Source organism: Martes martes (assembly GCF_963455335.1).
Source record: "Martes martes genome assembly, chromosome: X".
Taxonomy (NCBI): domain Eukaryota; kingdom Metazoa; phylum Chordata; class Mammalia; order Carnivora; family Mustelidae; genus Martes; species Martes martes.
This window is the reverse complement of record NC_137897.1, coordinates 31,207,977-31,235,874: the sequence shown is the minus strand read 5'-3', so window position 1 is coordinate 31,235,874 and position 27,898 is coordinate 31,207,977. Positions and strand designations below refer to the sequence as shown.

General features: G+C 39.2%; 1 protein-coding gene across 1 annotated transcript in view; it reads right to left on the bottom strand.

The window, feature by feature from the left end:
* PRRG1 (proline rich and Gla domain 1) overlaps window positions 1-27,898 on the bottom strand; it is a 158,474-nt gene that overhangs the window by 62,643 nt on the left and 67,933 nt on the right. Inside the window, exon 3 of the mRNA XM_080794727.1 lies at window positions 399-559. Coding sequence (XP_080650853.1) covers window positions 399-559 — 161 coding nt within the window. The remainder of the gene's footprint in view (window positions 1-398; window positions 560-27,898) is intronic.

Below are 27,898 nucleotides of genomic sequence, written 5' to 3'. Positions count from 1 at the left end.
AAGAAGTGAGAGATTTTAAAACAGTGTCAGTATGTATTAGGTTCCTCCACACTTTCTCGCTGATGTGGCAGAGTAAGGTGATGATACTGTGACTTTCCCCATCACAGCCTCACGTGACACAAGCCCTCCCCCCCTTGCTAGGATGATCAGTCTTGGCTCAGCAGGGTCCTGGGGAAACAGGGGCCCTCAAAGACAGACCAGCACACGGGGAAGTGAACCCGCCTCCCATCCACAGAGTATCCTTACTTCGATGCCATTCCAGAGTTCTTCACAAACATAATTTGGGATCGAGCTGTAACTGATAGCAGTGCCCACAATTCGGGAATGCAGATTGCAAACCTACATCCAAAAGGTAGGCAAAGCTGTGAACGTTTCTTAAAAACTGCCAATATACTTACGGTTTTCTCCGTATTTTCAAAAGCTTCTCTTGCTTCTTCAAACGTGCAGATTTCTTCCTTGCACTCACGATCGATGTTGCCCTGTCTTATTTCTTCAAAGAGTCCATTCGCTCTTGGGTAGCGTTTCAATACTGAATTGGCTTTTTCTCCTGTGAGGAAAACTAAGAAGAGATAAAATCATAAGCATAAAATTATAATTTGAGAAACATGCAGAAGCTTAATGCACAAGGTGACAACTGCTAGGTGCTCTTTAGAAACCATGGCCAACATCCTCAACCTCTTCCCCTGAGTCAGCAACGACGTAACATTTAGCTCCAAACCACCACCTGTGCTGCCCTCCTCCTCCTGTGAGCATGTCCTTTTACAGTAGCAGTTGCCCTGGGCAGGGACAGGGACATAATTCGTGGTTAGATTCAGACTTTAGCACATCCCTGCCAACCATCAGTGTTTATTTATTTTTTTAAATATTTTATTTATTTATTTGATAGGCAGAAATCACAAGTAGGCAGAGAGGCAGGCGGGTCGGGGGGGGGGGGCAGGCTCCCTGCTAAGCAGAGAGCCCGATGTGGGGCTTGATCCCAGGACCCTGAGATCATGACCCGAGCTGAAGGCAGGGGCTTTAACCCACTGAGCCACCCAGGTGCCCCTAATCATTGGTTAAGAGTGCACCACTTATACTCAGTGTTGTAAGTGGATGCCTCCAGGCATTGTGCTGTTGGACACCAGCAACCAAATCAAAATCCAATCTCCAGACTACCAGTCTCTGTCCCCCTAAATAAAAATAAAGTTCCAACTGACCTAGTAATACAAACCCAGGGAACCCTTACTTGTATGAAAAGAAGAGCTGACAAAACAATATCAAGAAATTTAGATGAATTTGGCCATAATTCATTCCAAGGAACACTAATACTTTTGTCCTAAATACATTTAAGTTAAATATATTGTGATATTTTAATAAATCAACCCAATTTCACTGTCCTATAGAAAAAGAAAATTCTTCCATTATGACTTATAGAAGCATTTCATATAAACACTCAAAATACACATTTATGATACCCACTGAAATAAATAAGGCACTAGTTATAGGTACACTTATGGGGAATTATTTTTAATTTTACATAATCATTTTAAACTGTAATTTCATTCTTCTGAAAGTGTCATTCATACTTCTTTGTATAGATAAATACAATGCTACAAGAATTTAATCTCTGCTAATGCAAGGAAATCAGAAAAGTCTCTAATCTTATTGATTTTTAAAATAAGAAAGGGCACATTACAGATTATTTTAAGATGTTAAAGTCCACATTTCACAAAGAACATTTTAAGGTAAATGAAAAACAGTAAGTGCTCTTAAAAATGGCAACAATACCAATGAACTTAAGGTTTACCTCATAGAAATGAGTATTTCACTTCATAGAAGATATGGATTCATTATTTAGGATTCTTTACAGTATCCAAACCACCTGGATGGCACCTACATTAGGCTGAAAACTATGGTAAGCCTTTCATAAGAGTTTCCTTCCTTCTATACCACAGAAGGATAACTATCTATAAAAATGAACTATTGAGTCAAAGAATATCATTAGAAGAAATTGTAAAAACCAAAAACTGTGGCAAGTAGTACAAAAGAAATGAAAAGGGTGCTGCTGAATTGGAAAAAAAAAAAAAAAAACAGAGAAATTTTCTATCAGTACTTCTCACATTTGCAGCATCAGAATCCCCTTGAGGACTTATTATCACTGAGGTTACTGGGCCCAGCTCCCAGAGTTTCTGATTCTATAGGTCTGGGGTAGAGCTAAGAAAGATACATTTCTTTTTTTTTTTTTTTAAGATTTTATTTATTTATTTGACAGACGAAATCACAAGTAGGCAGAGGAAGTGGAGAGGCAGGCTCCCCACTGAGCAGAGAGCCCGATGTGGGGCTCGATCCCAGGACCCTGAGATCATGACCTGAGCTGAAGGCAGAGGCTTTAACCCACTGAGCCACCCAGGCGCCCCAAAAGATACATTTCTAATACATTTCCAGGTAATGCTGGTGCTGCTGGTCTAAATACAATGGAATGTTGGCATTAACAAATTTAACAAGATGTTTCACTGCATGACATTTTAGGGACCCTAACATGTATTTAATCTGTATCTGCAAAATTCTAGAACAGAAATATGATACATACATTTGTCATATTTGTTTGATTACAGAGCCCTTTATCAAAGGACATTTCACTGAATTAACAACTTTCTAGCCGTTGTTCTTATTTATGCCTTCTGAAATGACATACAATTCCCTTCCATAAACAGACCACCTAATACATGAAGACAGTAACTGAAGCTGAGGCTTCTCTTGTGATACTTAGCAGACCTGCTTGGATTCTTCATCTGTTGGCCATATAAAATAGACAGGAGTCTGCACCATCTTTATTTCATAAAATAGTGTCCTACACTGAGTGCAGTATTCTATGAGTGGTCTGACAAGTGTAAAACTGGTCCAGACTGTCTGCTTCCTTGTTTTTAAACACAATAGATTCCTTAATACAGTCTCAGATATCCCTGGATTTGGGGCAGTTTTCTTGAAAACAAACCAAACAATCAACAACGATGTAGTTTAAGACTTTAAGAGAAAAAACTAAATTCTCCTCAGAAACAATTTTCTCATGTACTATCTACATGGAAAAGGGGGTCAAGGAAAGCAGCCAACCCTTGTAACCAGAAAGCAGGCTAATTCAGAAAGTTAAGCAGCTCTAAGGTAATGTATAGCAGAACACAGCTCTCTAATCCCAGCCTAGTCAAATTACCAAGAGCATTCCACAAACACAGTATTTGTACTTCTTGTATGGGGCGACAAGGTAAGATAATACTGAGAAGTCTATGTAGAACATGCTCACAAGTAGATTTTATCTCATTTGCCAAATAAATTTGGTCAATTAGAAGATACCACCCAGAGAGTTATGGTGGCAGAGTAGTAGGGGGACTCTAAGATTGCCTCATCCCCTGAACAGAGCTAGATCAAAATCATGTCATTTTGAACAACTAGGAAATCGATCTAAGGATTAAGAAAACAATCTGCACAACTGGAGGAAGAGAATGTGGCAGATAAGAGGTTCGCAGACATGAACTGAGAAAGAGAAAAGCCGCAGTGCCTCCGAGAGGAGGAAGCCCTTTTCGGGCAGAGAGGTTAAGGAGAGAGGGAGAGAGTGGAGAGAATGGTAGGGTTCCTGCAAAACACTGTGGTGTGGGGATCCCCTGGGTCACACTGAGAGAGAACGCTCCCCTTCCTGTAGTACATTTGCAAGAGTGTACCTTGCCTCTCCAAAGACAAAAGGCCTACCAGGAGCCATAGAGCAGCCATTAAACAGCAGGGGACAACTTTTTGCTGTGCTTCACTACAGACTCCGGGCACCAGCGCAGCAGTGGAACTGCTTTTATGGGGCAGAATGGTGCTGGAAGCAGCGCTGTAAGGCTCTCCTCTAGGGAAGGGCAGCGGGCCTGCTCCTTGCCAGGTCACTTAAGATTTGGAATTTTGAATCCCAGCCACTGGCCAGAGATAAAACACAGAACTGCTTTCAGTTCAGGGATCTGAAAAAAGCCTGGAACAAAGGAGGGGAGTTTGTTCGCTTTTCTGTGAGGGCCTCCCGAACAGCAGCAGCAGCTGTGAATTCCCCTCCCCCCAGGTTGAGAAGGTGGGTGACACCATCTTCCACCCCAGCTCCTACCAGCAAGGTCCGACTTCAGAGAGAAAAACACAGCACCTCCAGTGGAGACTGAAGTTGCTTACACCAAACCCCATGCCCCTGCACCAGGCCAGGGCACCCATAGTAAGGCTGGTCTGTCTGTGAGCCAGTGCAGCTGGCCTCTCCCTCAGAAGACCAACACAGGTCCTCTGCATGTACCAAGTCTACTGATCAGAGCGTGCTCCAAAGCATCAGCTTTAGTTCTGGTGGAAACAGGACCAGACTTTCTTTTTTAAAATTATTTTTAAATTTTTAAAAATTTATTTTACTTTATATTCTTTTTTTTTTTTTGTCTTTCAAAACAGGCTTATAGTTTTTTGTTCAATTGTTGTTTTACTTGTTGACTTTTTTCATTTTTTGAATCAGGCCCCTTTTCTTTCTTTATTCCTTCTTTCTTTCTTTTTCTTTGGAATCAGGCTTACAATTTTTTGTTTCTTTGTTGTTTTGTTCTTTTTCCTTTACTCTTTTCTTAGATCAGGCTTCTTCTTCTTTATTTTTTTAAATCAGGCTTATCTTATCAAACAAATAAAAGCACACCTACATAAAGGTCCAAACACTCCCCACTGCAAACAAGGAGGAGCTCTGCAGAGGACTGACCTGTGGGAAATAGCAGCCAAAACACAATGGCTGAGTGCACACAGCCTACACTGGAAACACTTCCTGAAGCACCAGGCCCTAGACAGTGTATGAACCCTTAATATAGTCCCACACTAAGGAGCAGGAAACATAACAAGCTTTCAAAATGCAAAAGACAGAAACCTAGACATAATGACAAGATGGAAGAAATCTCTCCAAAACAAAGAACAAGAAGAAATCACAGCCAGGGATTTGCTCCAAACAGATATAAGCATTGTATCTAAACAAGAATTTAGAACAACAGCCATAAGAATACTAGCTGGGCTTAGAGGAGCCCAAGTTGCTGCTGCTGCCACCGTCACCACTGCTAAAGATGAGCAAGTCTTCAACTCACGCCAAGACAGTGAAGTTGGTCAAGTCATGCACCAAGTGTGACCAACAGGTTACTGCTGCATGTAAATCCTGTCCCACAGGGTGGGACAAGTAAAACACTCAGAGAAATCATCACCTTTTACATAAGTGAATAGTACCATATCTTTGAAATATTTGTGAATACTGTTTTTATATGAATTTACACTAGGATATTGTGCAGCCATACCAAGTAAAAAACATCAATTCTGTCTTTGGAGAAGGCTCTGTTAGTGAAAAGACTATACGGTGGTAGTTTTAAAAATTTTATTCTGGAGATCTGAGTCTGAAAAATGAACTTCAAGGGAGACCAAATCTGTTTTAAATAAAGATCAATTAAGAGCCATGGTGGAAGCTAACCTCAAAACAGCAATTTGAGGGGCGCCTGGGTGGCTCAGTGGGTTAAAGCCTCTGCCTTTGGCTTAGGTCATGATCTCAGGGTCCGGGAATCAAGCCCCGCATTGGGCTCTCTGCTCAGCAGGGAGCCTGCTTTCCTCTCTCTCTCTGCCTGCCTCTCCGCCTACTTGTGATCTCTGTCTGTCAAATAAATACATAAAATCTTAAAAAAAAAAAAACAACAGCAGCAATTTGAGCCCTCGAACTAGACTTAGAAGTTTCTGCTAGAATTTCTCAACACCTGGCTGCAACAGGAAAGGTAAGACTGTTGGTAGGTAACAAACCAACTGATGAGGATCATAAACTGAGATGATCAGAGATGGTCTAATATTTTAATATTTGAAAGAGCAGAGACCTATTTTGAAAAGGAGCATAAGCTTTGACAAAAAAATGAAAGTAAGTGGTCTGGAAAATGGTTAGGTGTTGATGAAGTTCACAAATGCTTTAAAACCATCACTACAACGAAAAAGAAGGTTCTGGTAACTGTACGGTAGTCTGCAAAGAGAGTATTCCATTACTTTTAACTCAGGCAAAACTATTAACTCAGGCATCTTACTGTCAAGAAGTTAAAATTATGTATCAAAAATGGATCTAAACACACTCTACATTGGTTAGCAGACATGGATGGACCTATACTTTTCCATGACAACATCTGACCACCATAGGTAATAAATGAATAGGACCATAAACTTTTGCAATATCCATCACACACACTTGACTTTTTATCAACAGATTACCACCTCTTTCATCATTTAGAACTCTACGAAACAAAATATTCTCCAAAAGAGAATAATTGAAGAATCTGAATAAATTTTAACAATGATGAATATTATAAACATATACTATTTGGAGAAATTTATCATTTGGGGAGAGCGGTTAATGCTAACTGCATAATTTCATTGAGTAAAACTCCCTCTGAAAAATAAAAGTTAATTAATTAATTAAAGGAATACTAGCTGGGCTTGGAAGAAATATAGAAGACACCAGAGAAACCCTGGCTGCAGGCATAAAAGACCTAAAAACTAGTTAGGCTGAAATAAAAAATGCTATAACTGAGATGCAAAACTAACTGGAAGAAATCACAACGAGAATGGAAGAGGAGGAATGAGTAGGTGATACAGAAGATAAAATTGTGGAAAATTATGTACCTGGAAAGAAAACTATTAGATTACAAATACAGACATGGAATGCAGTGATTCCACAAAGCATGATAATATCTATATCACAGAAGTCCCAGAAAAAGAAGAGTGGGAAAAAGGGCCAGAAGGTTTATCTGAACAAATTTTAGCTGAGAATTTCCCTAATCTGGGGAAGGAAACAGGCATTCAAGTGCAAAAGGCAGAGAGAACTCCCCTCAAAATCAACAAAAACAGGTTAACACCAAGACACAGCATAGTGAAACTTGCAAAATACAAAGATAAAGAGAGAATTCTGAAAGCTGCTAGGGATAAAAGATCCTTAACCTACAAGGGTAGACACATAAGGTTAGCAGCAGACCAGTCCACAGAAACGTGGCCAGCAAAAAGAAAGTGGCATGATGTATTCAACATGCTGAATGGGAAAAATATGCGGATAAGAATACTATATCCAGCAAGGCTGTCATTCAGAATAGAAGGAGAGATAAAGAGTTTAGTTTCTAAGATAACCAAAAACTAAAGGAATTGGTGAACCCTAAGTCAGCTCTGCAAGAGATATTAAAGGGGAGCCTTTGAGCGGGAAAGAGAGACCAGAAGAAACAAAGATTAGAAAGGAACAGACATAATCTACAGAAAGTGTCTTTACAAGTAATACAAAGGCATTAAATTCACAACTATCAATAATTATTCTGAATGTAAATGGACTTCAATGTTCCAATCAAAAGACATAGGGTATTAGAATAGATTAAATATGCTACTTACCAGAGACTCATTCTAGAACCACACACACCTCCAGACTGCAAGTGAGGAGGGTAGAGAAATATTTATCATGATAATGGACATCAAAAGAAAGCTGGAGTAGCAATCCTTATATCAGACAAACTAGATTTTAAACTAAAGACTGTAATAAGAGACAAAGAAGGACACTATATCATAATAAAGGGGTCTATCCAAAAAGAAGATCTAACAATTATAAATATGTATGCCCCCACCTTGGGAGCAGCCAAGTATATCAACCAATTAATAACAAACTTAAACTCATTAATATTAGTAATAATAGTAGTAGACTTCTACACTCTACTCACAGCAATGGACAAATCATCTAAACGGACCAACAAGGAAATAATAGCTTTGAATGACACTCTCGACCAGATGGACTTCACAGATACATTCAGAGCATTTCATCCTAAAACAGCAGGGTACACATTCTTTTTGAGTGCACATGGAACATTCTCCAGAAGAGACCACATACTGGGTCACAAATCAAGCTTTAAGCAGCACAAAAATATTGAGATCATACCAGGTATATTTTCAGACCACAGTGCTATGAAACTTGAAGTCAAACATAAGAAGAAAGCTTGGAAAGACCACAAATACATGGAGGTTAAAGAACATCCTACTAAGGAATTAGTGGGTTAACCAGGAAATTAAAGAAGAAATAAGTATATGGAAGCAAACAAAAATGAAAACATGATAATCCAAAACCTTTAGGATGTAGCAAAGGAGCAAGAAGCAAGAAGAGTCTCCAACACACAACCTAAACATAAACCTAAAGGAACTGGAAAAAAACAGTAAATAAAGCCTAAAACCAGCAGGAGAAGGGAAATAATAAAGATTAAAGCAGAAATCAATGATACAAAGATTTAAAAAAAACACAGTAGAACAGATCAATAAAACTAGGAGGTGGTTCTTTGAAACAATTAACAAGATTAATAAGCCCTTACCCAGATTTATCAAAAAGAAAAGAGAAAGAACCCAAATAAAATCACGAAAGAAAAAGGAGAGATCACAATCAACACCGAAGAAATACAAACAAGTATAAGATAATATTGTGGGCAATTATATGCCAACAGATTAGGCAATTTGGAAGAAATGGATAAATTCCTAGAAACATACAAACTACCAAAACTGAGACAGGAAGAAATACAAAATCTGAACAGACCCATAATCCTCAAAGAAATTGAGTCAGTAATCAAAAATCTCCCAAAAAACTAGAGTCCAGGGCCAGATGGCTTCCCAGGGAAATTCTACCAACATTTGAAGAAGAATGAATCCCTGTTCTTCTGAAGCTATTCCAAAAAACAGAAAGGGAAGGAAAACTTCCAAACTCATTCTATGAGGCCAGCATTACCTTGATTCCAAAACCAGACAAAGACCCCACAAAAAGGAGAATTCCTGACCAATATCTCTGATGAACATGGATGTCAAAATTCTCAAAAAGATATCAGCCAATAGGACTTAACAGTACATTAAAAGAATTATTCAACACGATCCAGTGGGCTCTATCCCTGGGATGCAAAGGTGGTTCAGTATCTGCAAATCAATCAACGTGATACATCACATTAATAAAAGAAAGTATAAGAACCATATGATGGTTCTGCATCTCTCAACAGATGCAGAAAAAGCATGACAAAATACAGCATCTTTTCTTGATAAAAAAACCCTCAAGAAACTAGGATAGAAGAACATAACTCAGGATCATAAAGGCCATATACAAAAAACCCACAGCTAATACCCTCAGTGAGGAAAACCTGAGAGCTTATCCGCTAAGGTCAGTAACATGACAGGGACGCCCACTCTCACCACTGTTGTTCAACACAGTAACAGAAGTCCTAGCCACCGCAATCAGACAACAAAAAGAAATAAAAAGATCCAAATTGGCAAGGAAGAAGTCAAACTTTCACTCTTCACAGAAGACATGATACTCTGTAGAAAACGCAATAGACTGCCGAAAATTGCTAGAAGTGATGAATTCAGCAAAGTTCCAGGACATAAAATCAACGTACAGAAATCTGTTGCATTTCCATACACCAATAATGAAACAGCAGAAAGAGAAATCAAGGCATTGATCCCATTTACAGTTCTACCAAAAACCTAAGATACCTAGGAATAAACCTAACCAAAGATCTGTATGCTGAAATCTATGGAACACTTATGAAAGAGACTGAGGAAGACACAAAAAAATGGGAAAATATACCATGCTCCTGGACTGGAAGAATAAATATAATTAAAGTGTCTATACTGCCCAAAGCAATCTACACATTCAATACAATTCCTATCAAAATAACACCAACATTTTTGAGAGCTAGAACAAATAATCCTAAAATGTGTATGGAAACAGAAAAGGCCCCGAATCGCCAAATGAATGTTGAAAAGCAAAGCAAAGCAGGAGGCACCACAATCCTGGACTTAAAGCTCTGTTGCAAAGCTGTAATCATCAAGACAGTATGGTAGTCGGGGCATCTGGGTGGCTCAGTGGGTTAAAGCCTCTGCCTTCGGCTCAGGTCATGATTTCAGGGTCCTGGGATTGAGGCCCGTATCTGGCTCTCTGCTCAGCAGGGAGCCTGCTTCCCCCCCACCCCTCTCTCTCTCTGCCTACTTGTGACCTCTTGGTCAAATAAATAAAATCTTTAAAAAAATTAAAAAGTAAAAGATACCACCCACAGTTAGAATCTGACCAGTAGGAATGATATTGATATAGGTTAGTTTTGTCTGCCATATGTTAGGAACAGGAAGTTGTGTCAGGTCCTCATCAAAGCAATTTGGAAATCTAATGGATGATACCAGAATTAGGAGTGTTTCAAAGTGGAAACAAAATAAAGGAAGGTAGCAGCGTGGACCTATAGGATAAGATCAGACTACATTTTCGTAAAACCCTGGGCACTTCCCAAGATGCAAGGGCTTATATTTGGACTTCCAAAACTAAGGCAGTGATGTTTAAAACTAACGTTGATCACTTTCCTCTGCTTCCTTCTCATCAAAGGGTGTGAGCCAGCCCACAGCTATCTGGAATCATTTGTATACCTGCATCAGAGAGTAAATGATATGACAAGTATACAGGATGTAAATTTATTTTGAGAATAGAACACTGAGGTGTTATTGAAACATGTACTTCTCTTATTAAGGAAATAAAGAAAAACCTAAACTGTTTTCTTTAGATTCAATTAGAAAACACCCTTACTAGTAAAAATATTTAAAATCTAACACATACACACACACACACACCTACTAAATAAGTGTATTTATTTTTAAAATGTAACTACTTTTCATAATTTCAAAATAAATAGCTCTCACCTATGCCTTCTCTTCAAAAGAGAAGGATAAAAATAAATGAGAATGGCTCAAGTAACTACCTAAATTACTGCCTTAAGCAAAATACGTCATTGTAGAATATAGTTCTTAATGCATTGTAGGACACTAAAACTGGTATTTTAATGCCAAAAAATCTTTAGTGCAAGTGCAATCACATACAAACATTTGCTGAAAAACAGCAGACAATAATGCCTGCAAATTAAGAACCACCTCCAAAAAATGTCTATTCCTATTAACCAATCAGTTCTCTCATGTTGCATCTGATTTCACTGAAGTAGCCACTATTTGAAGTTGCAAATATGTACATTTTTTTTAAGTGAACACAATTCTTTTTCTTAGGACATTCTTACTGAATATAGACTATGTAGGAGATCATGACAAATTACAACGATGACTAGCAGATGGCCTCTGCCCTCAAGGTTCTTCAGTGTAAAAGATAACAAGGATAAAAGAAACACAAAGAAATCTAATGAAAGACGGACTATGGTGGATGCTCTTCGAGGTCAGAAGGCAGGCATAGTTCTACGGGGTACATATGTTTGAGAGTGGGAAAGTAACCTGGAGGGGGAGTCCTGGAAAGTTTTGGGGGGCTGGCCTTTTAAGGATTGGTAGGATCAGGATGTGCAAATATGACGAGGAAAGACATCCTAGGAAAACAAAATACTGAATGAGAGTTTCCAACTGAATAAAAGCAAGGGACATAGATAAGGTACAGTGAGCTTGGTCAGTAGGGCCTGAGTATAAGATTCAAAAGAGGAAGAGTGGAAAATGAAACTGGAAATGGGGGCGAATAGCCACGTCATAGAGGCACTCAGTATTAAACTACAATATTTAAACTATTCAATAGCACTCAAGATTTTGGAATACTACTTCATTACTTAGAAAAAGGATGAATACCCAACTTTTGTAGCAACATGGATGGCACTAGAAGAGATTATGCTGAGTGAAATAAGTCAAGCAGAGAGAGTCAAGTATCATATGGTTTCACTTATTTGTAACAAATAACATGGAGGACATGGGGAGATGGAGAGGAGAAGGGAGTTGAGGGAAACTGGAAGGGGAGGTGAACCATGAGAGACTATGGACTCTGAAAAACAACCTGAGGGTTTTGAAGGGGCGGGGGGTGGGAGGTTGGGGGAACCAGGTGGTGGGTATTAGGGAGGGCACGTATTGCATGGAGCACTGGGTGTGGTGCAAAAAACAATGAATACTGTTACGCTGAAAATAAAAAAAAATTAAAAACTATATAGATACAACAGATTTGGGGGTAGGCTGAAGAGAAAACGGAGGGATAAAGGCCAGGTAAAAGGCTACTTAAAATAGACCAGATTAAGAAATAATGAGGTCATGCATTAGAGTGGTGGCAATAGGAATGGAAAGAAGGGGAAAGATGGCAAAGATATGGCTACTGGGTGGTTTTTTCAGCCACTACACCCACCATGCACCTTATCCCTGTCAAACCATATCTTATCATTCATCATTTCTTTATGCCTCCCTAATTTTGTACCTAACATTTCCTCTGCCTAATGAACTATTCCATTTAGATGTAACAGCCGCTAAAAACTTTCCCCAGATTCTACTACCCACTTCATTAGACAGAGGTGCTATTGACTCTCAGTATTTGTGAATACCTCCATTACAGCAATTAATTAAACTGTGTTGTAATTTTTGGTATGCCTATCTGGTTCCCCCTGAAGACTGTAAGCTTCCTGAGGGCATAGCTCCATATATTATTAATATTTTGACCTACCTAACCTGTCTCTCGTAACACCTGGTAAAGAACTTGGTTAAGAATAGGATTCAATAAGTGCGGAATAAATGAAAAGGCAGAATGGGAAGAACTTGAAGATTAAGTAACTAGAACCTGGGAAACCATGGACTGTGCCTCTGATTATGAAGCAGTACTGCAAACTTAATATACAACTGTGAAATAAATACATTTACAGCAAAGCTTCTAGTGAGACAGCACTTAAATATCCATTTTTTAGCAAGAGAAACTATCTTTTGAAATGTGTAGAATACTTCTATATGTGCTCCCTTTGGAGGAACACTTTTGTTCTAAAAGAACCATCTCGTGTTCTAAAAGAACACTTTTTTGTTTTTTTTTTTTTAAGATTTTATTTCTTTATTTGACAGACAGAGATCACAAGTAGGCAGAGAGGCAGGCAGAGAGAGAGGGGGAAGCAGGATCCCTGCTGAGCAGAGAGCCCAAAGCGGGGCTCGATTCCAGGACCCTGGGATCACGACCTGAGCCGAAGGCAGAGGCTTAAGCAACTGAGCCACCCAGGCGCCCCCACTTTTTTATTCTAAAGAACACTTTTTGTTCTAGAAGAACGATCTCCTTTCCGCTAATAGTAGAGGTGGAGTAGCTAGACACATACTGTTTTGGGGAAGAGGACATAGCCAGATGCTTTTTGGCTTGGCAAGGAACTAGCACATTGGTACCCAACCTGTGTACCAAGGGCCCCTACGGTGCTGCAGCAAATTCATGGAGAATGTGAAGATATTTTACATTTTTAAAAGAAATGCACTGATCCTCAACAACTGTTGGCCACACAAACTACCAGCTTAAGGTAATTAACAGTTTCATCATTAGAAAGTTCTATGCCCACTTCCTTTGTGAAGCTGGATTTTCAGCTGTGATTTTAAAAATATGCTGTGTGAAAAATCAATATGGAACAGGAAATGGAGGTGGTAGTATCCAATTAGATTCCAAGGTGTGAGAAGCTGGGTAGTGCCCAACAGGAACACACATCCTATGCATGGCTATTTAAGATTGAAATAAAAATATTACTCTCTTTCAATTTAGGTATATTACCTTTTTTTTAATTTTTTAAATTTTTTTATTTTAATAAACATATAATGTATTTTTATCCCCAGGGGTACAGGTCTGTGAATCGTCAGGTTTACACATTTCACAGCACTCATCATAGCCCATACCCTCCCCAATGTCCATTTCCCCACCACCCTCTCCTGTCCCCCCTCCCTCCCGCAACCCTCAGTCTGTTTCTTGAGATTCAGTCTTTTATGGTTTGTCTCCCTCCCAATCCCATCTTTTCATTTTTTCTTTTCTTACCTCCTCCCAACCCCCCCGCCTTGCATCTCCACTTCCTCATATCAAAGAGATCATATGATAGTTGTCTTTCTCCGATTGACTTATTTCGCTAAGCATGATAGCCTCTAGCTCCATCCACGTCGTCGCAAATGGCAAGATTTCATGTCTTTTGATGGCTGCATAGTATTCCATTGTGTATATATACCACATCTTCTTTATCCATTCATCTGTTGATGGACATCTAGGTTCTTTCCACAGTTTGGCTATTGTGGACATTGCTGCTATAAACATTCAGGTGAACGTGCCCCTTCGGAGCACCATGTTTGTATCTTTAGGATATATACCCAGGAGTGGAACTGCTGGGTCGTAGGGTAGCTCTATTTTCAGTTTTTTGAGGAACCTCCACACTGTTTTCCAGAGTGGTTGCACCAGCTTGCATTCCCACCAGCAGTGTAGGAGGGTTCCCCTCTCTCCGCATCCTCGCCAGCATCTATCATTTCTTGACTTGTTAATTTTAGCCATTCTGACTGGTGTGAGGTGGTATCTCATGGTGGTTTTGATTTGTATTTCCCTGATGCCAAGTGATGTGGAGCATTTTTTCATGTGTCTGTTGGCCATCTGGATGTCTTCTTTGCAGAAATGTCTGTTCATGTCCTCTGCCCATTTCATGACTGGATTATTTGTTCTTTGGGTATTGAGTTTGATAAGCTCTTTATAGATTTTGGATACTAGCCCTTTATCTGATATATCGTTTGCAAATATCTTCTCCCATTCTGTCAGTTGTCTTTTGGTTTTGTTCACTGTTTCCTTTGCTGTGCAAAAGCTTTTGATCTTGATGAAATCCCAATAGTTCATTTTTGCCCTTCCTTCTGTTGCCTTTGGCGATGTTCCTAGGAAGAAGTTGCTGCGGTTGAGGTCAAAGAGGTTGCTGCCTGCATTCTCCTCAAGGATTTTGATGGATTCCTTCCTCACATTGAGGTCCTTCATCCATTTTGAGTCTATTTTCGTGTGTGGTGTAAGGAAATAGTCCAATTTCATTTTTCTGCATGTGGCTGTCCAATTTTCCCAGCACCATTTGTGGAAGAGGCTGTCTTTTTTCCATTGGATATTCTTTCCTGCTTTGTCGAAGATTAGTTGACCATAGAGTTGAGGGTCTATTTCTGGGCTCTCTATTCTGTTCCATTGGTCTATATGTCTGTTTTTGTGCCAGTACCATACTGTCTTGATGATGACAGCTTTGTAATAGAGCTTGAAGTCCGGAATTGTGATGCCACCGACTTTGGCTTTTTCAATATTCCTTTGGCTATTCGAGGTCTTTTCTGGTTCCATATAAATTTTAGGATTATTTGTTCTATTTCTTTAAAAAAAATGGATGGGATTTTGATAGGGATTGCATTAAATGCGTAGATTGCTTTAGGTAGAATAGACATTTTCACAATATTTGTTCTTCCAATCCATGAGCATGGAATATTTTTCCATTTCTTTGTGTCTTCCTCAATTTCTTTCATGAGTACTTGATAGTTTTCTGAGTATAGATTCTTTGCCTCTTTGGTTAGATTTATTCCTAGGTATCTTATGGTTTTGGGTACGATTGTAAATGGGACTGACTCCTCAATTTCTCTTTCTTCTGTCTTGTTGTTAGTGTAAAGAAATGCGACTGATTTCTGTGCATTGATTTTATATCCTGACACTTTACTGAATTCCTGTATAAGTTCTAGCAGTTTTGGAGTGGAGCCTTTTGGGTTTTCCACATATAGTATCATATCATCTGCAAAGAGTGATAGTTTGACTTCTTCTTTGCCAATTTGGATGCCTTTAATTTCTTTTTGTTGTCTGATTGCTGAGGCTAGGATTTCTAGTACTATATTGAACAGCAGTGGTGATAACGGACATCCCTGCCATGTTCCTGACCTTAGCGGAAAAGCTTTCAGTTTTTCTCCATTGAGAATGATATTTGCGGTGGGTTTTTCATAGATGGCTTTGATAATATTGAGGTATGTGCCTTCTATCCCTACACTTTGAAGAGTTTTAATCAGGAAGGGATGCTGCACTTTGTCAAATGCTTTTTCAGCATCTATTGAGAGTATCATATGGTTCTTACTCTTTCTTTTATTAATGTATTGTATCACATTGATGGATTTGCGGATGTTGAACCAACCTTGCAGCCCTGGAATAAATCCCACGTGGTCGTGGTGAATAATCCTTTTAATGTACTGTTGGATCCTATTGGGCAGTATTTTGGTGAGAATTTTTGCATCTGTGTTCATCAAAGATATTGGTCTATAATTCTCTTTTTTGGTGGGATCCTTGTCTGGTTTTGGGATCAAGGTGATGCTGGCCTCATAGAATGAGTTTGGAAGTTTTCCTTCCATTTCTATTTTTTGGAACAATTTCAGGAGAATAGGAATTAATTCTTCTTTAAATGTTTGGTAGAATTCCCCTGGGAAGCCATCTGGTCCTGGACTTTTGTTTGTTTGGAGATTTTTGATGACTGTTTCAATCTCCTTACTGGTTATGGGTCTGTTCAGGTTATCTATTTCTTCCTGGTTCAGTTGTGGTAGTTTATACATCTCTAGAAATTTATCCATTTCTTCCAGATTGTCAAATTTGTTGCCATAGAGTTGCTCGTAGTATGTTCTTATAATTGTTTGTATTTCTTTGGTGTTGGTTGGGATCTCTCCTCTTTCATTCATGATTTTATTTATTTGCATCCTTTCTCTTTTCTTTTTGATAAGTCTGGCCAGGGGCTTATCAATCTTATTAATTCTTTCAAAGAACCAGCTCCTAGTTTTGTTGCTTTGTTCTATTGTTTTTTTAGTTTCTATTTCATTGATTTCTGCTCTGATCTTTATGATTTCTCTTCTCCTGCTGGGTTTAGGCTTTCTTTGTTGTTCTCTCTCCAGCTCCTTTAGGTGTAGGGTTAGGTTGTGTATTTGAGACCTTTCTTGTTTCTTGAGAAAGGCTTGCACCACTATATATTTTCCTCTCAGGACTGCCTTTGCTGTGTCCCACAGATTTTGAATCATTGTGTTTTCATTATCATTTGTTTCCATGATTTTTTTCAATTCTTCTTTAATTTCCTGGTTGACCCATTCATTCTTTAGAAGGATGCTGTTTAGTCTCCATGTATTTGTGTTCTTTCCAAATTTCCTCTTGTGATTGAGTTCTAGCTTCAGAGCATTGTGGTCTGAAAACATGCAGGGAATGATCTCGATCTTTTGGTACCGATTGAGACCTGATTTATGACCCAGGATGTGGTCTATTCTGGAGAATGTTCCATGTGCACTAGAGAAGAATGTATATTCTGTTGCTTTGGGATGGAATGTTCTGAATATATCTGTGATGTCCATCTGGTCCAGTGTGTCATTTAAGGCCTTTATTTCCTTGTTGATCTTTTGCTTAGATGATCTGTCCATTTCAGTGAGGGGGGTGTTAAAGTCCCCTGCTATTATTGTATTACTGTCGATGTATTTCTTTGATTTTGTTATTAATTGGTTTATATAGTTGGCTGCTCCCATGTTAGGGGCATAGATATTTAAGATTGTTAGATCTTCTTCTTGGACAGACCCTTTGAGTATGATATAGTGTCCTTCCTCATCTCTTATTATACTCTTTGGCTTAAAATCTAATTGATCTGATAGAAGGATTGCCACCCCAGCTTTCTTCTGATGTCCATTAGCATGGTACATTGTTTTCCACCCCCTCACTTTAAATCTGGAGGTGTCTTCGGGTCTAAAATGAGTTTCTTGTAGGCAGCATATGGATGGGTTTTGTTTTTTTATCCATTCTGATACCCTGTGTCTTTTGATTGGGGCATTTAGCCCATTAACATTCAGGGTAACTATTGAGAGATATGAATTTAGTGCCAGTATATTGCCTGTAAGGTGACTGTTACTGTATATTGTCTCTGTTTCTTTCTGATCTACTACTTTTAGGGTCTCTCTTTGCTTAGAGGACCCCTTTCAATATTTCCTGTAGAGCTGGTTTGGTGTTTGCAAATTCTTTCAGCTTTTGTTTGTCCTGGAAGCTCTTTATCTCTCCTTCTATTTTCAATGATAGCCTAGCCGGATATAGTATTCTTGGCTGCATGTTTTTCTCGTTTAGTGCTCTGAATATATCATGCCAGTTCTTTCTGGCCTGCCAGGTCTCTGTGGATAGGTCCGCTGCCAATCTAATATTTTTACCCTTGTATGTTACAGACTTCTTTTCCCGGGCTGCTTTCAGGATTTTCTCTTTGTCGCTCAGACTTGTAAATTTTACTATCAGGTGACGAGGTGTGGACCTATTTTTATTGATTTTGAGGGGCGTTCTTAGCATTTCCTGGATTTTGATGTTTGTTCCCTTTGCCATATTAGGGAAATTCTCTCCAATAATTGTCTCCAATATACCTTCTGCTCCCCTCTCTCTTTCTTCTTCTTCTGGAATCCCAATTATTCTAATGTTGTGTCGTCTTATGGTGTCACTTATCTCTTGAATTCTCTCCTCGTGGTCCAGTATTTGTTTGTCTCTTTTGCTCAGCTTCTTTATTCTCTATCATTTGGTCTTCTATGTCACTAATTCTTTCTTCTGCCTCATTTATCCTGGCAGTGAGAGCTTCCATTTTTGATTGCACCTCATGAATAGCTTTTTTGATTTCAACTTGGTTAGATTTTAGTTCTTTTATTTCTCCAGAAAGGGCTTTTATCTCTCCAGAGAGGGTTTCTCTAATATCTTCTATGCCTTTTTCGAGCCCGGCTAGAACCTTGAGAATTGTCATTCTGAACTCTAGATCTGTCATGTTACCTATGTCCGTATTGATTAGGTCTCCAGCCTTCGGTACAGCCTCTTCTTTTTTTTGAGGTGAGTTTTTCCGCCTTGTCATTTTGTCCAGATAAGATTTGCTTTCTCCTGCTGTGGAATTCCGCTGTTCTTGGTGACTGAAGTTGGTTTTGGATGGTTTCTTGTTGATCTTCTGGGGGAGGGGTCTGTTGTAGTGATTCTCAAGTGTCTTTGCCGCAGGCGGAATTGCACCGCCCTTGCCGGGGGCCGGGCTAAGTAATCCGCTCGGGTTTGCTTTCGGGAGCTTTTGTTCCCTGAGCGCTTTCCGTAGAGTTCCGGAGGACGGGAATGAAGATGGCGGCCTCCCAGTCTCCGGCCCGGAGGAGCCGAGAGCTTGGGGTTCCGCTCCTCAGTGCGCTCTCAGAGCAAAGCGCCTACCGCCCCGCCTCCCTGGCCTGCGGTCGCGCCTTGAGGAAAGCAGTCAATTGCTGGAGCTGGAGAAAAGCGCTGGGTCGCTTTCGTCTCCGTGGCCTCTGGCCGCGCTCCGAGCCCACCCAGCCTGCGACGGGCACAAGGTAACCCCGGGCTTAGAGCTCACTCCTCGGCTTTGTCGCTGTAGCCGGCTTCCCAGCTCTAATACCTGCGAGCTCTGCGGCACTCAGACACCCCCGGTCCTTCTGTGACCCCGCGGGACCTGGGGTTATGCTGACCCTGCCTGGGTTTCCCCCCAGTTTAGCCCCTGGATCTATGTCTCCCAGTGGAGCAGACTTTTAAAATTCCTGATTTTGTGCTCCGTCGCTCCGCCGCTTGCCGGGTGCCGGCCCCTCCCCCCGGGGTCTATCTTCCCGTCGCTTTGGATTCACTTCTCCGCAGGTCCTACCTTTCAGAAAGTGATCGATTTTCTGTTTCTGGAATCGTTGCTCTTCTTCTCTTCGATTTCCCGTTGGATTTGTAGGTGTTCACAATGGTTAGATAAGCTATCTAGCTGATCTCCTGCTACCCGATGTCGTCTCAGCCTGCTACTTCTCTGCCATCTTGACTCCTCCCCTAGGTATATTACTTTTTTAAATGGCTACTAAGCTGTCAGGATAGAAATATTTATTAAATTGCCTGGACCTAATTATGTAATAAATGGAATTATTAGGTACTTCTTTCGGCCTATGGCTGCTATAAAAAAATCACTCTGACAATTAAGGGCACCATAAACTCAGGAAGAGGGAGACTCTGACCTACAGGTTCTGGAGACATGGAATCTTGCCACCGCTCTTCCAAATCTATTTGGCACTCTAAGCTTAAATGGGTGGGAAGTTCCTTCTCTGAGAAAGGAAACCATGATCATTTTGAAGGTTCAAAGTTACAGAAACCTGTCATATGGGTTACTACAGCCCTCATAAGAGTTACAGGTAGCAAGAAAAGAATACAGTGTAGTTCCCCTAGTCACATCACTCAGTTGTAGATTATACTAAGTTAGCCCTTTCTCAATTATCCCCTCTGGTTCTATGAGTTTGTCTGTAGAAGAGACCAGGAATACAAAAACTGAAACAAGGTCACTAAATAGCTGAAACACTGGGAAATCAGGCCTACTATATTATGGAGTGGGTGGGCAAAGGTAAGTGAAATGCTAAATAGAAAGGTATCCTTTTCTTTTCCCAGAACTGCTGAAAATTACTACCAGCCCAGCTAGGGCAACTTATTCGATTACTTTAACTGATTCCTTTAGTGTACTTGGAATTGCTCTGGGTACCAGAACACCTGGTTTAGTTGCCCTGGTTTTGATATAAGACTACATCCTGGCAACAGTAGCAAGATTATCAGGAGCAACAGAGAATGGGAACTTTGCACAATTAATCTAGCATTCGATTATCTTTTCTTCAATGCAAGAGTCAAGACCTACTCTCCTAGACCCAATGTGTAATCCTAGAGTTCTCGAATTTCCCCTGGGAACAAGGTTGGTCAGGGAAGGAAGACATTCTTGTATTACCAGGGGTTGTGGTTGTTCGAGTAACAAATGTGATCTCATTGGTATCCCAAGGTTGTTCAGTGGTACACATCAGTTACACATTCAGAAAGTAAGAAAAAGTTGTTACAGCAAATAGCTATGGGAGAAAAGCAAAAAACCCTAAGCTTGCTTTCTTCATCTGTAAGACTGGAATAATAGCACCGATCTCATGGTTGTAAATGAGGTAATGTACATAACATACTTAACTCACGGCTTGGCAAAAAAATGAATGCTCAATAAATAGTGGTATGACTTGTCACCATCACAGTGGCAGTTATTGCATAAAGGGAAAAACGAGATCTGCCAAACTGATAATAAAGACACTCAGAAAATACAGAATGAATAAGGACTGGGTTAACTTGCAGTGAATCTGTATGCTTCAATCTAGGGCTGCCTGGGAGTTTGGTCCCCCTGGTCAAGTTTAGGATGAAATGTACTAGCTTCATAAAGTGCTATTTTAAGTCTGAAACTCCCTTGGAGGCACTCCGTACTAGTCTGTCTAGACTGCTTATTGAAAATGTATAGATTGATGGTGTGCATCTGACTTAACTGACTATGCAGCCTACCTTCAGCTATATGGCTGGCAGAGTGTCAAAGATTCTCAGTGAACTTGTGACTTGCTTGGCTCCCCTGAAACCAAGGTTATCTTAGACATATCTCAGTGGTTCACAATTAGAAGACAAAGTTATCCCATGCAACTAAAAAAATCACCTTAGCCATTTTTCTCCTGCTGTACCGTATCTTTAGCCACTATTAAAGCCTTATGAGAATCTCATAGGTTCTTTCAATTATCTAATGTCATGTAGTGGCCACAATATACTTTGATGATTAATAAATATTTGGGAGATAAAGAGATTTTAAAATATCAGAAATTCTTCAGAATGTAAATCAAGGTCTATTTCTGGTCCTTATTATACAGATCTGATATCTGTAACAAAATCATAAGGAAGCATCTTTTACAATAACTTATATGCTTACTTTTATTGACTTCAAGTTTGGTCAAATGTATGCTGACAGCCTATTATCATTAGAATTTTAACAATAGACCACAAAGAAGATCTTAAGAAGGCTAGAATAAGAAATGAAAATTTTATACATGACTTATATGAAGAGAATCAGGAGAAGCTGCAACAAAATACATTGAATAATTAAATTATTTTCTATTCATTTTTAGGTTATCTGATAGTTTAGGTAGCTATTCAATATTTTACATGAGCATTGTGGATACTGACTGTAATATATAATTTATGCAGAAAACACTCAAATAAACCCAATCTCGTGAACTTAGAAACAAGAGATGACCAAGGTCGCACATTACAATTTATCTTGTGCTTTACGTGCAGGAAGCCTCAGCTCCCTTAGATTCATCAAGGATCAATTTATGCAAACCTCATCCACGAGCCTGGCTATGAAACTTGAAAGCCTCACTGCACATTAAAGCTGAAAAGCAGAAGGGATAGGATGGGCTGAACTACTTCAACACACTGAAAGAAACAAGAAGTGAAAGCTGATTACTCTGAAGGCAAGAGAAAAGAGAGACAGAAGGCCCTTTGAGGGCTATTTGGAATAGGCTTTAACCTCACCCTTCCCCCATACTAACAACTCCCAAAGCCATAGGCATCAGTGATTATGTTTATAATGATGAATCTGAGTCATCAAGAAAGGACCATGATGTTCAGGATATTGTTTAGGAAGGAAGTAGATTATGTGATCTGTTTTAGAACTATTTCCATAAAAATACTTCTTAATAAGTGTTTTTAAACACTTATTAAAAAGGTAAGCATCAGCAATTTGCAAAATGTATTTATTCAAATGGAAAGTTTGTTCCTAGAGAATGTTGTGTCAATGTTGGCATAGCAACAAATGAATCTATAATGGGTCCACACGCTAACCAGGAAGCTGTTTTTCTTTTCTGAATAAAACTCTAATACCTTGTTTAGTTGTGAATTTCTCATAAGACTGCAGAATATGCTAAGCTATCCACTTATATAAGCCTCCCGTTTGTCACATGAACACTGACTTTTGAAACAATCTTTTCGAAGCCAATAATCTGTTCACCACTTTCACCAACCCTGACTTAAGACTAGTGAAACTGCAAGAAAAGAAAGGAGTGTAATATGGTGAAAAGGTCCTGAATTTGCAGTCACAATATGCAGATTCCTATTCCAGCTCTGGCACTAAACTGGCTGCGTGGTTCTTTATTTTGTTGCTTAATTTATCTGGGCCTGTCTCCTAATTTGTGAAGCTAAGGTGTTGTATATGATTTCTTAGGCCTTTTCAGTTGTAACTGTGAAGTTTTATAACTGGGAAGATTTTTGTTGTGTAGGCATAGTTTATCTTATCCAAATCCTTTTGAGATATGAATACACTATTTTCCAGCCAACCAACCACCATCCCCTAAACCAACAGCAAATAAATAAATAGAAGGGAATATCAACAAGGCACACCCACCCCACCCAACCCTGTGCTAAGATTTATATAAAAATCTATGATGCGGGGCACCTGGATGGCTCAGTGGGTTAAGTCTCTGCTTTTGGCTCAGGTCATGATCTCAGGGTCCTGGGATTGAGCCCCACATCGGGCTCTCTGCTCCACAGGGAGCCTGCTTCCCCCTCTCTCTCTGCCTGCCTCTCTGCCTACTTGTGACCTCTCTGTCAAATAAATAAATACATAAATCTTTTAAAAAAATCTATGATGCATCATATTCAGAATTCCTTGTTTTCTTGCTTCTGAGCCATTTTGATACTATTATTTACTCAGTTGGTCATGCATACAATGCCTTCAAGGTTTTTTTCTGGCTGAAAAAGGTATGAAGTAAGTAGTTCTTATCACAGACTGATGGAAATAACTTTTCCTAGAAAAACAAATTCTCACATTCCAAAGTGACATTTCATTTACTAAAAAACAAAGTCATGTAAACTAAAAAGATGCCATTTGGACCATCTTCCTATTTCTTGATAAGGTGGGAAAAAGGCATTTCCCAATTGTATCTCACCTCTGAAACCTATCTGAGGAACTTAAAATTAATTTTTTCATAGGGGGTAGGTTTTCTAATTCAGAATTTGTTGTATAGTCTAGGTGTTCATATACCCAATCAATATGTCACAAATGTATAGCTTAGGGTGGCATGTAGTATATATATGTTTTCATGGGAATTAGGGAGTTAAAGGCTATATAGGAAGTTGGACATTTAAAAAATGAATTTGAAGTTACAGGACTGAGCTAGTGAGAGTGGGAAGCCTCAGTGTTTGAGAGAAGAAAAAATCCTGAAGCTGCTTCTTAAGGACAATGTGGTGGTTATGATCACTACCTAACACTTAAAAAAATATATATCTTTGTGCCTCCAGAGGTATGTGACAAAATGCCAGCTGATAACAGGCAGGTTTCCAGGAATACGTCTGGTGCAAATGCCAGAAATGGATTTCTACAAGAGAAAACAACAGAGATAATGTATGTCTATAAAGTCAGTATTCTCTAAAGACAAAACAAACATGGTTTCCCCCAAGAGTGAGTCTTACTAACTCAACATGGTTTTCTTGTAAAACCGAAATTTACAATGTATATTCAGGTGTCTCTTGTCCAATGATTTTAAGCTTAATAAGGAATAATGAGATACAGAGAAATGTCCTAACAGATTGTCTCATAAAAAAAGGTAGAAGGCCAAATTTTCTTTTGAAGGAATTTCACAATTCATAACTCCTTATTAAAGAATTTTTCTGAGATGGTAGATGGCAGCAATCAAGTTACCAGCAATCATTAAGAACTGATTTAAAGGTAGAATATTCTAATACATGATATTTATGGATGAGGGGGGTACACCTTACCCACAGAAAACAAACAAATACAGAATTAGCAAATGGTCTAATTTATACAAAATTAAGCACACAATCAGATGGAATCATCAAAACAGAAGATAGGTATTTCTCCTGTCACTAGTGCCCCAATTATATTAGCAAGGATATCATTTGTCTTAGTGTTTACAGTTCTTAGACATAAAAGTTTCTTTTTAATTTATGGATGCTATCTACACTGATTATAGTTCTGTCCCATATGGAAGAATATGGAAAGAACTGTAACTGATAATAGCCATTTAATGGGGAAAAAGGCAGGTAGACGAAGTCACCAAATACGAAATATGGTTTTAAATACCAAACTCTATGTTATAGTGAATGCTTTACAACCTGTCAGCATAGACAGTATGATATTACCTCTGTGATAGTTAGCTGCAATCTAGATCCAGGAGTGGATGGTTGGCTTAACAGAACATGTTCTACAGTTCATCAAAAAGCCACATTCCAGGGGCGCCTGGGTGGCTCAGTGGGTTAAAGCCTCTGCCTTCAGCTCAGGTCATGATCACAGGGTCCTGGGATCAAGCCCCGCATCCTGCTCTCTGCTCAGTGGGGAGCCTGCTTCCCCCTCTCTCTCTGCCTGCCTCTCTGCCTACTTGTGATCTGTCAAATAAATAAATAAAATCTTTAAAAAAAAGCCACATTCCAGAGGTGGCTATTCAGATAGCACTTAAGAGAGAACACTCAGCTACCTCTTTCTCCTGCCAACAACGGCAGAGCATAATGGGTTTAGGAAATGGAGTCTCTCTGACAAATTAATGCCTTTGGTAATTAGGACATGGACTCCAGAAATGACTTTTTACTGGTGGAATTAATATTGTTTATATGTGAATTTTATCCAGGAATGACAACAGAATGCAAACTTTTGCTTGCTCTGCCTAAAGGGAAGGTGTTAATTATCAGGATTACTTCGTTTTCTTCCTTTCCCTCACGGTGGCTCCTCAGGGATCCCTTTAGAAAACCTGGGGCTTCGCTGAGCAGTACACTGGAAACCACTGATCTGTCTCAATCCCTTCATTTTACTGACAAGAAAACTGAAATCCAGAAGTTAAGTGACTCACCCAAGGACACAACTGCTTGATTATAGAATCAGGGCTATACCTTGGTTTCCAGAACCATGTAATGCTCTTCTTTAGACTCAAATTACTTCTGTGAAAAACATCATAATATGTGTATTATGGCTTGTCTCTAAAGATTTACTTTCCTTTATTTCAAATCAGTGGTTCTCAGCCCAGAGCAATTTTGCACCCCTAGGGAATGTTTAGCAATGTCTGGATACATTTTTCGTTGTCACAACTTGGAAAGGAAGAAACCACTGGCATCTAGTGTGGAGAGGCCAACAATGTTGCTAAACATCTAATAACACACAGGACAGCACCCCCCACATACAAAGAATTATCCAGCCAAAAATATCAACAGTCACTTCTAGATACACATCTCAAAGAACTGAAAACAGATATTCCAACAAAAACTTGTATAACAATGTTCACAGCAGCATTACTTAAAATAGCCAAAGAGTGGAACAATCCAAATGCCCACCAACTGATGAAGAGATCATCAAAATGTGGTATATTTATACAATGGGATATTATTCAGCCACAAAAGGGATAAGGTACTAACACGAATACAACATGGATAAACCTAAAAAAAGCAGGACAAAGCTAGACACAAAAGGTCTTATATTGTATTATTCCCTTCATATGAAATATCCAGAATAGGTAACTCTATAGAGAAAGCAAGCAGATTACAGGTTGCCAGGGCCTAGGGAGAGGGAGGAATGAAGACTGACTACTTCATGGGTCTGGAATCTCCTGTGGAGGTAATGAACATTTTTGGAAATAAATAGTCACGTAACATTGTGAATTACTGTCACTGAACTGTACACTTGAACATGGTAAATTCTATGCTATGAGAAAAAATGTCAACAGTGCAAACCTAACTTATGTACCAAAGGTTATTTTGTTAAATAGGTAAAAGGCAGAGAGGATTGTATCAAAGACAAAAAGCATCCAGCACTATAATGACTTTGTTTTGTTTGTTTTTTAAGTGGCTTGACCCTTCTTAAAGAGTTACCTCATTTTCCTAGTGGAAAAGACTTGCCAGGAAAAAATAATGGAAGCTGTCAACCCCAAGCAGATCTGTATTACTGTTATAAAATTATGAAGATAAGGGTTTACAATAAATTGGTGACCTCATCTAAACGGCAGAGGCATGAACATGCTGCCGTAATAAAGAGACTCTGAAATTTAATGCAGGCCAGAAAAGGAAATAATTAATTGGCTTTAACTGTGTGCCTTTACTTGAACTATAAACCAGGGAGCTGTCAAATAAAAGCAGACACTACACTAAGAGAAAGTCACTTTACAAGGCTTGTCACTTTGCATGTTCATTCCTTGGTTGAAAATATAGAGCTGTATGCTCAGAGTTAAAGTTTAGGACTGGCCTCAACTGAGCAGTAGTTCAGCAGCAGATCGAACAGCTTGGAGATTTACTGTGGCGGCTCTAAACCATCTTTCCTTCTGCTAAGTCTTGGTAAGTAGGGTAACGTGTTTGCGTTTCTTGGGCTAAAGGAGCCAAGTACATCCTGTGACCCAAAGAAATTACGCTGCTACGTTTTAATAAAAAACAGACTGTAACTGGCACACTGCCGCTGTTTTTTTTTTAATATGTTTGTGGATATGAGAACATCAAGGGCATTAAGTTACCATTAGGTATAGAAAATGAAGACAGAAACTGACTTTTCAGATTCAGACCTTAGAGACCCAGGATTTTCTTCTAGGCTAGGTAAATCTTTAAAGACTACTGGAAGAGGAGAAACAAAAAATGCAAAGCTACGTCATTTTAATTATTCTCCACAAATAAGCCCTGTCTGCTTGTCATCATTCAGTTATTCCCAATACTGTTTTCTATACAATGAAGCAAAATTAATCCTTTTGAAGATTGATGGCTAAATTCTATTCCCATTTTGTATAACAGGTATAGGAGCATCTTGTAGCCAGCTATTACTGAGACAACATAATGAATTTCTTCCAGAAGCTCTGTTCTTAAGGTAAAGACAGTGACATTCACCATCAATAACTATGTATTAGGCTAATACATACCATGAATTGCTGCTCTAGCACTATAGAACATTCAGTAAGAGAAGTGTGTTCTGTTATAAAGAAAATTCACATGGAAAACAAGTATGACTTAAAAATCAAATTCTACACAAACATCCTAACAAAACAGGGGTGCCTGAGTGGCTCAGTTGGTTGGATGACCAACTCTTGATTTTGGCTCAGGTCATGATCTCAGGGTTGTGGGACTGAGCCCTGCACCGGGCTCTGCACTCAGAAGGGAGTCTGCTTAGATTCTCTCAACCTTCTCCCTCTGCCCCTCCCCACCCTATGCTCTCATTCTCTTTCTAAAATAAATCTTTAAAAAAAAAAAAAAAACAAGAACATTATAATGAAACAATAGCTCCAAAAAATTTTGGCAAGAAAAAACCCAAGGAATTGCTTTGTGGAG